At 36.2% G+C, this 10133-nt stretch overlaps 1 protein-coding gene across 1 annotated transcript; it reads left to right on the forward strand.

The window, feature by feature from the left end:
• The first annotated feature begins 2418 nt into the window (after window positions 1-2418).
• LOC121874316 (DNA/RNA-binding protein KIN17-like) lies at window positions 2419-8513 on the forward strand. The gene is made up of 2 exons (XM_042378422.1): window positions 2419-2481; window positions 6107-8513. The coding sequence occupies exon 2, from the start codon at window positions 6121-6123 to the stop codon at window positions 7303-7305; it is 1185 nt and encodes a 394-aa protein (XP_042234356.1). The 5' UTR covers window positions 2419-2481; window positions 6107-6120; the 3' UTR covers window positions 7306-8513.
• The last annotated feature ends 1620 nt before the right edge of the window (window positions 8514-10133 follow it).

The raw sequence follows: 10133 nt of genomic DNA on the forward strand, positions 1-10133 counted from the left end.
TAGACACATCTCCAAATAATGCAAAAAAAGTCAATGTAAACCTCCGGTGACCTCTCAGCCACTGAGAGCTAAGAAAATTAGCAAATTACTGTATACATAATCCCTACAGATTTCTTCTTCATGGGTACAAGAACAAGAGCAATCAAACCATGACTGTAAAGTGAAAGTTTTGGAAGATGGGATAAACGCACTCATACCACCCAGTATAACCCCGGTAATGGTGTCAGCACATACCAGGGGGTCCCAAGTGTAAAAGTACCATTCATCCCAGGGAAAGTCGGAGAAGAATTCTCACAAGGATTGCCAGTGTGCTCTCCGATAGTACCATAGTTGGCATTTAAAGGGGGGTGGGGGAGGTGGTCGCAACCAGTTGGATTTAATAGAAATAAGATTGTGATTAGAACACCCTAAGGGGGCAGAAATTGAATACAGGTAAATGAATAGTGTGACAGGTACGAAGTAAAATAAAGATCAAGAACGTTATCAAGTTTGCCCCACAAGGGAGCTAGTTTTCTGGGCACCCCTTTGCATCTCGTGAAAGGTGAAGCGCAAAAGCATTTACAGCGCCCAACAGGGAAGCATGTGGAGCAAGCCGCACTATTGTTCAAGATCATAAAGTAAGGGAAAAGAGAGAGAGTGCCTCAACTCCACCTGGGTCATCCCTTGCAGAGCCAAGACACTCTTGTGATGTACACTGAAAACCCCTAGATAGAGGATCTCAGGTTTGCCGTTTGGGGTGTATAGACAACAGCGACTCATGACAAGAAATGAGATAGTCAGAGTCCCATATAGTTGGTAGAACAGTAAAGGAAACAAAGAAAAATAGTCCTAGTTGGTATAGATATTTTGAACCAGATATGTTGGAGCCTAATCTTAAAACCTACAGTCTTAAATTTACAGCAATACATTGGTAGTTGTGCAGTTTTGAAGCTGTACTGTAGTTTCTTTTTTAAATGTTGGTCATCAATAAACCAGAGAGCACAATATGAGGTGTGAACAAATGGTGTCACTGATATAAAGAACATAAAGGTATTTACAAATACCTTTATATCACTACTAAAATGATGGTAGCCTGTTCCAAAAAAAACTACAATAAAGTGCATTGGTTAACTGTCTGTAGTATTTTTGTTCATATAAAACAGTGTAACATGTGTAAAGCTATATCTACCACCAGCTCTCTTACTAAAGAACCAAAGGGCGTATATTCCCTAAGTTGACAAATAATTATTTTTATTGCAAAATAATCAATGGGGTACTTTGAGAAATTATCCCTAGGTATCTAAAGTTGAAAATCAATAACCTACGGCCGATATAATTGTTTTAATAATTTGGTGTACTGTAAATGGAAAATATCCTGTAAGGTACAATAGGCTTAACTCGTACAGTGTCAACGGTGTAACAGTTACGCCGATATACTTTGGATATAAATGAACAAGTACTGTAAAATCTATACTTATAATGCAAAAGTGAAACCAAATAAAAAAAATAATAATTATAAAATCATACCAAAAAAATAAATAATTATAAAATCATACAAAAAAAAATACGTATTGGTGAAAATTGTTATGAAAATGAGTGTAAATAATACGAAAAAGGATGAATATATTGATGTTCCGAAATCGAGATAGACGATAAATAAAGAAAAAACATCTACAGTGAAAACTTAGGGTAATTAACATAATTCCACTCACTCGATGAAAACCGACACCCGTAAAACTCTATGGGTTTACTCCTACACTTTCACCCATGGTCCGGTGAGTTGCTAAATGATGTTTTTCCTACATTGTATGATAGTATAAGTCCATTTCAGCCATAAGTAAAAAAATTGCCGATGCCAGTCGAATATAATCATGTTAACTTAGCTGCCGCCATACGGGATAATGAGTTTTTTTTTACTTTCCAGCCGCTTGGTGACGCCACCATCCCGGAGAATAAAAAATTTAACAGAGAGCTATCCTCTTATAGTCTCAGAATCCTTGGAGAAACAACTCCTTGACAAATGTATAATGTGTATGCTTATGTGCTTGTGCTATTCCATGCTTCTTAAAACGCCTTACAATAAACGCCTTATCTCTGGGGAGTTTTTTTTATATATAAATACTTCGAGCCGAAATTGGCCGGATTCTCCCAGTAAAGAAAATGTTCTGTGCAATATAATGTACATTTATTTTGTATGTAATTATAAAAGCAAAAGTATAATATAAAAAGGTTGATATATCACCAAGGGGTTACGGCAGTGATACAACTCTGTGATACTCAAGGATTACTAATATAGACACCTGATATTTACTTACTATTCCCCAAACTGATTAATTTTTTTGGCATTTTTTATTAAAATAATCAATATAAGTCAGCCTTAAATCTATTTCGATCTGCATGAAAATATAGATGATTATCGCCCTTCAATAATATTTATCATAACTATCCCTCCCATCATCAAGGAAACCTCTCCACCTTCAATTATATTTGTCAAGTTTTCAGGTATTTTATTGATTTTTTTAATTGAATCCTCATACCAATGATGCCCTTATTAAGCTGTTCCCTTTATTATTCTAGAGTTAAGCATAATGTGTGTAGGGAGAAGGTTAATATGTAGGTAGGGTGTTATGGTTACAAAATGATTAACTCATGTGTGCCATACAGTAGAGGCAGAACCTTTATGGTTAATATTGACCACTAACCCGCAGACGAGTCATTTGTTTTACTGTTTATTTTCTTACTTTATATTCATCATTGAGTTTTGATATGATAATCATTTCTTGTGTAAATGCTTTGTTTGGTAGATAATTAGGGGCAGATGCACAATACTTTGTCTCTTCAAGCCGTCCTGGTTTGATCAACGCTAATGCTTAAGAACCGATAGGTACGGATGGCCACTTTCACGTCCACAAAAAACGTAAAATTACACCGTATGGTTATCATAGTAAGTTCTTTCTGTTTGTTATACTAGGGGGTCCAGGGCTAGGGAGTTAGGTAAGGTAGGTTTGTTTGGTTAGGTTGGTGAAGTCTTCTTTCAACACTTCTGCAGCTTTTTTTTAATGTAGCAGGTTAGGTTAGGTTTAAAATAGAAATAACCACTTTTTAACACACTTGCACAAACTACGACAAGTGTCCACTATAGGCTTTTATTGTAAGGCACTTTAAGATGCACGGAGTAGCTAACGCTTTAGCTTTCCCGGACTGTCATTAAAAAATACAACATTGTACTGCGTCTTGGGAATAACTGTTGTACAACAGTCTTCAGAAAACACTAAAATTAGGAGAACTGTACGTAAAGGACACCATGATAGCTTTATACTTCAGTAGATTATACTGAAGGATTCAAGGATTTGAGAGGTATTGGTGTAATATTTTCCTCCATTACTTACATGGCTTGATCCATTTTTTCCTACATGAAAGGTGTTCCACAGCCTCCACTTATGTACGTTTTCTCTCGTCTTGTGGCTACATTGTGTTGTTTACAGCTATAAAGGTCATGTTCGTTCAAATCCCAATGAAAAAACATAAGATACATTCTGTATTCTACTGTTCATAAAATGAATAAAACTAACTCACCAAACCTAGCTTAACCTAACCTATAATACTGCAATTTTTTTTTCAATGTTATTTAATTTATTTTTTAATATGATTTTTTAGCTACAGTACTGCTACATTCATAAGAATGGAGGAAAATGCAGTGGGCCTATTGGCCCATACTGGGCAGTCCAATTTACACCCAACCCCTATTGCTCATATATCCATCCAACCTGTGTTTGAAGCTATCCAGCGTATTCGAGTTAATGATGATACAGTGGTCCCTCGGTTAACGAACACAATTCGTTCCAGAAGGTCGTTCGTTAACCGAAACCATTGTTTCAATGGGATTTTGGGTAATTGGTTCCAGCTCACCGAAAATTACATACAAAGTAAAAAAAAAATGCAGTAAAGTGCACTTACTTTGAGGTGTGTATGTAGAAGGCTCTTGGTTGATGATGATGATGGGAATTAGAAGTGGGGGTGGAGAAGAAGGGAGAAGAGAAGGAAGTGGGGGTGGAAGAGAAATCACCCCATGCTTCATGCCGTCATTTCACCCATAAAATTTTAAGTTCACAAGGTGTAATTCAAGATTATTTTCTTTAAATCAACACTGCACTATATATTGTCAATATGCTAAATAAATTTCAGAATGACCAATAATTATACTGTAAAAACGTAAAAATAGTCTATGTTCAAGAGAGCCACAAGCAAGAGGTTACTTCCACTGACCAGAGATACAAACTGACGCCTTGGTGGGTGAGTCAAGTGGCTGTTGGGCACACCAAAAACTAGTTTCCTGTACTGCAATTATGTTAAATAAGTGTTAAAATGACTAAAAATTTTAATATAAAAATTGGAATATTATTGAATAGTACAACCTTCTTGATATTTACTCAAAAGGGAACGAATTTAAGCCCCAGAACCGATTACTGTATTGGCGGACTAATATTCCAGCTGGTGAGCAAGCGAAAACATGTTGACATGATTTCGTAAAAATTTCGTTAACCGAATTGAAGATTCTTATGGAAGGTAATTTGTTAACCAAAATTTCGTTAACCGAGGCGTTCGTGAACTTGTTCCACTCGTCCACTACCCTATTTCCAAACCAATGTTTACCTATTTTGCTACTAAATCTAAATTTTTCTGATTTAAAACCATTGTTACGAGTTTGCTCCTGGTTGGATAGTTTGAGTACCTTTGTAATGTCCCCTTTGTTTAGCCCTGACTTCCATTTATACACCTCTTATCATATCGCCCCTCGCTCTACGTCTCTCGAGGGAGTGCAAATTAAGATGCTTTAACCTGTCTCTGTACTCAAGGTTCCTAATGCCCGGGATTAGTCTTGTCATTCTCCTCTGAATTCTATACAGCTCCTCCCCAACTTACGACAGGGTTAGGGACCCAAATCCAGGTCGTAAGTCGAAATGGTCGTAAGTCGAAAATGGTTAAATAATACATAGAAAATCTAAAATGGGTGTCTCTTTTTCTTCTCAGTACCACAAAACTCTCACTTTTAAGCTTGCCAACCATTTTAAAGTGAATTACAAATGAAAATTTTGTCTGTGTACCAACGTTGGTACTCGAAAATACGTAATTTGACAAAATTTTGGTACGACTGAGGCAGGTCGTAAGTGCGGGTGGTCGTAAATCAAGTAGGTCGTAAGTCGGGGAGGAGCTGTACAGTGAGGGTCTCATTTTACATGGGTCTCATGTACGTGGTTATTGCTTATGTGATTGGTTGAAATGTGACCATAGTTGTAGCTTTTGTGCAAAGTCATGGGTAGTGGTATAGCCTTAATTTAGTGATCTTTTGTTTATTTAGGTTAATTTAACAAAAAAGGGACTCTGGATCACTCGAAGTACTAAAAAAAACAGTGCTTGAGAGATGGTGAGTGGTGGCAACACTGTCAGGGAGAGTAGCTGATACTGCTCTGGGATTGAGTGTTGGATTTTTAGGGGAATTAATTATTTTTTGATAATATTTTATTAACCCGGCACTAAATGAACCTAAATACTATACCTGTAATATGGGAATTATGTTGAAACCGCATACTGTACTGTTGTTTTAAAGGGATCGGGGTGGCGAGTTGTCCTCTCCCTCCGCCGCCCCTCACCGACTATGCACCCGAACACAGTTGTGTATCGTTTATCCAATTCATATTTTATTCCTATAATTCATCTTAATCTATTTCATAATATATTCCTTTAATAATAATCGAATTTTTGGATCCACATTATTATATCAAATTTGAAAGAAAAAAAGAATTAAGACAAAATCTAAATTAACAGGGACTTTTAAGAATGGAACCCATATTAATAATGAACTAGTGTACTGTGCAACTGGAAATAACTACAGGGTATATAGGTAAAAAATATAGATAGAGAGAGAAATAGAATGCTGTTGAATCAAACTACTTTTACTTATCTAATTACTATGTATTCAGTTGTATCACTAGGGAAGCAGAAATGGGGCTTCACTGAACATAATTTTTTGTTTGACACCATATTGGCTCTATCTATTTAAATGATTCATCACATAGTCTTTATTAGGTTTCTTGAGGATCATGTCTTTCTATTCTTTTTATTTCAGGAGATTGAGTCAGGATGGGGAAGGCAGAGAAAGGTACGCCAAAGGACTTGGCCAACAAGATGAAAGCCAAGGGTTTACAAAAACTCCGTTGGTATTGTCAGATGTGTGAAAAGCAATGTAGAGATGAAAATGGTTTCAAATGCCACACTATGTCAGAAAGTCACCAGCGACAACTTCTCCTCTTTGCTGAAGACCCTGATAAGTACCTGGATAGCTTTTCTCAGGAATTTTTGGATGGTTACACTAGTCTTCTCAAACGTCGGTTTGGCACAAAGCGTGTTCAAGCAAACAATGTGTATCAAGAATATATCCAAGATAGACATCATATACATATGAATGCCACACAATGGGAAACTCTGACTGATTTTGTTAAGTGGCTGGGTCGTGAAGGCCACTGTGTAGTGGATGAAACAGAGAAGGGTTGGTATGTGGCTTATATTGACCGAGACCCAGAGACAATTAGAAGACAGGAGCAGCTTAAACGAAGAGAAAAGTTTGAAAAAGATGAAGAAGAAAGAATGCAGGACTTCATTAAAAAACAAATTGAACTAGGGCGTTCAAAGATGAATGATGGCGAGGCCCAATATACAGAGTTACAGCGTGATGAAGGTGAGACGATAGCACTCAACATTAAACTAGGAATGACAAAACAAGCTAAGCCTAAATTGGATGTTGCTGGTAATATACTAAAGGCTCCATCAACTAGCAAGATCAAGACCCAAGAAAAAATAAGAAAGGATGCCAAAAGGCGTACAGCTTTAGATGACATTATGGAAGAAGAGATGAAAGGAAAGAAATTGAAGGAAGAAATGGACGTTAAAAATCAAATAGCAGAAAAGGTTCAAACTAAGGAAGGTTCTTGGTTAACCAAAAATATTGTTGTTAAAGTAATTACCAAAGACTTAGGCTCCAAATACTATAAACAGAAGGGAGTGATTCGAGAAGTCATCGATAAATACATTGGTTTAGTGAAGTTACTCGAGTGTGGAACTAAGTTGAAACTCGACCAAGCACACTTAGAGACTGTAGTTCCCTCCAAAAACAGAAAGGTATTGATCATTGGAGGCCGATATCGAGGACAAGAGGCTGTGCTCAAAAGTATTCAAGAGGAAACCTTTAGTGCTACCTTGGAGCTGCAAGAGGGTAAAACTGTAGATGGAGTACCATATGAACACTTCAGTAAACTGTATACTTCTTGATTAAATAAATAATAAGTTTGTTAACCATTCAACTAGATGGTATTCTAAGGCATTACTTAACTCATGATTCTCCAGTATATTTTTCCATCCACACAACATGAGGTAGAAGTTTGTGGGGAACCATTAACTGTGAGCAGAGTTTACATACAGTAATTGTATTTGCCAAAAGATCTCAAGAGTTGGATGTAATCATTTATAGACCAAACCTCAGTCTTACTTAGGATGCCTGAGGGGAAACAGGACACCATGCCATCAAGTAATCATCCATGCATGTGTGGATAATGGCTGTAAAACAGTGACGATGATAATATGTGAGCAAGACATATTTTGATGCAGGTTGTAAGTGTTTGTTTACTTGGTGTATTGACAGTGAAAAATAAAGCTAAAGTATTGTTGACCTTTCTGAGGTGCTGTAATATAAGAAAAGAACAAAGGATTAAGTCACACATTTTTAGCATTAATATGGTGTTCAAGTTACAGTAATTATAAATGTGGCATAAAGTTCTGTGTTCAAGTCATTGTAAGAATAAACCACTATTAAATTAATTGATACATGTACAGTACAACACTAAAGATTGACATCAATATTCCCAATGGCAGGAAATGTTGAGAAATTTAAAAAAAAATCTTTTGGGGTTATTATAAAAAGCAAATGTTATTGGATCCACAGTAAACAAACTGTGTACCTTTGATATTATTAACCTACTCTACTACAGTATTTTGTATCATGGAAAAAAAAAAAAATATTTTTGTGAAGCTGAACAACAATCTTGTTTAGTAATGATCAAGGATACTTAATATTGTCTAGGTTAGGGTTCTGGGTATTACATCAGTCATTTGCTCCAGGAATTAGATCATATATTAATTTGTTAGAACATTTAATAATAGAATACAATTAATCTAAAAATTTATTCTACCCAATATTTTGTTTAAATATCTTCATCTCATTTCAAGCACAGTAAGAAATTAATAATTTTCTTTTACAGTACAGTAAAAGAAAAAAAACTAAGATACTGTACTGTATAAGAGTAGAGGTACTGTACAGAACTGTATACTGTATTAAAGCTTGAAATGAAAACAGTTTGGCAGGATCTTTGTTAAATTTAGATTTAAGTGAGAAAGTCTATTTAATTTACCTTTATAAATTTATAAGTATGTTCAAATATTTAATGAAAAATATTTTAGGTAATAAATGTTTTAGATACACAGTTGGTAGTTATTAATCACCCATGAATGATAAATTATTTCTGAAAAATTCCAGAAACTCTTTCCAATTTCTTATTACAGTACTGGTTCTGGGAACAAATACCATGGTTGAAAATTGGGCTCATTTTCTGACAATTCGCCCCAAAAATCCAGCACTCCATTCATATAATAAGTAGACTTTAGAGGAAAAACCATACAGTACTGTCTGCCACTCCTTTGGTGTTCTTCCCTCTGTCAGGCAGAGCCTTTGCACTCTTGTCATCCATTTCATCAATATTCCATCTCGCATTCTTATCATAGGCGATTCTATCTACAGCTCCTCCCCGACTTACGACGGGGTCAGGGACCCAAATCCAGGTCGTAAGTCGAAAATGCTTAAATAATACATAGAAAATCTAAAATGGGTGTCTCTTTTTCTTCTCAGCACCACAAAACTCTACTTTTAAGCTTGCCAGCCATTTCAAAGTGAATTACAAACGAAAATTTTGTCTGTGTACTGATGTTGGGACTCGAAAATACGTAATTTGACCAAATTTTGGTACAACTGAGGCAGGTCGTAAGTGCGGGTGGTCGTAAGTCAGGGAGGAGCTGTACTTTGTGCTTTCCCATTCTTGAGGTTACAGTTGGTCTCTTTTTCTCCTTCCTTGTGCCTTTTCTCTCTAATGCTTTGCCACTTAAACAATACAATATACTGTAATTCCAACTTTCTCTAAACTTTTGCACTTGGTAGTACTGTAGTTGAAAACATTTTTCCAATCTCCCTTTCTCTCCACCTTTTCTTTCAATATGTCCTCTCATTCATTCTTATCTACCATTTCCATTTGTTGTTTTGGTTTTCTTATCTACAGTAATTTCATTCCTTCCAGAAACTTCACTCTAAAATATTGTAATAGGTTGGTACCAGCAATTATCTTCTCTTCTTTTGCCATTATCTTTAATTTCTTTCTGATAGTGTATGGTGCAATGTAGGATTTGCAAGCATCAATCGAGTTAAGAAACTTATTTCTTCATAGCATCCCATAGGTTTGTGGAACAAAAAATACGTTGTTCGACAAAGGACTGTTTTACCATGCTTAATGTCTACTTCAATATTCTCAGGTAACACCTGCTTTGCCATGATGTTGTGAAGCCTAGGAGAAGTGTTGGCAAATGGGTTGCAAGGTTCAAGCGTTGTCATCAGTTGGTTAACACATACAGGTATCTCTCTGAAGGAATTTAGCTGGTGATGATGAGATTTAACTGCTGTTGTCATTCCAATCATTTCTTCAGTCTCTGTAGCCAGTGTTGCTCATTCAGGAATAGAAAGACAGAATTTTTTTGAGGAGTGTTGCAGGCCTATTAATTATTTCTTTCAAACCACCTTCACCTTTGAGGATTTTATTGAGGAATTCTTGTCCTTGTTAAACACCTGTACCCGTAAAGGTTGATCCACATTTACCGAAACGTCTCTGTTCCACCGCAGACCATCAACGTTCCGTCAAAATTTCCCTGTATAGTACAGTATTTACATTGACCTAAATGGTTCCGTTAAGTCTGTGTGCACTTGACGAATAGGCAGGGCGGGAAATTTGAAACTCGCAGCGATTGAAGAAGAGGGGGGAAATAAATTGCCCGGTAAAAAG

The sequence above is a fragment of the Homarus americanus genome, unplaced genomic scaffold, assembly GCF_018991925.1.
Source record: "Homarus americanus isolate GMGI-L3 unplaced genomic scaffold, GMGI_Hamer_2.0 scaffold47254, whole genome shotgun sequence".
Classification (NCBI taxonomy): domain Eukaryota; kingdom Metazoa; phylum Arthropoda; class Malacostraca; order Decapoda; family Nephropidae; genus Homarus; species Homarus americanus.

What these genes read in the sequence shown, in the direction of transcription:
- LOC121874316 (XM_042378422.1), top strand. Translation starts at nt 6,121, where the DNA reads ATGGGGAAGGCAGAGAAAGGTACGCCAAAGGACTTGGCCAACAAGATG.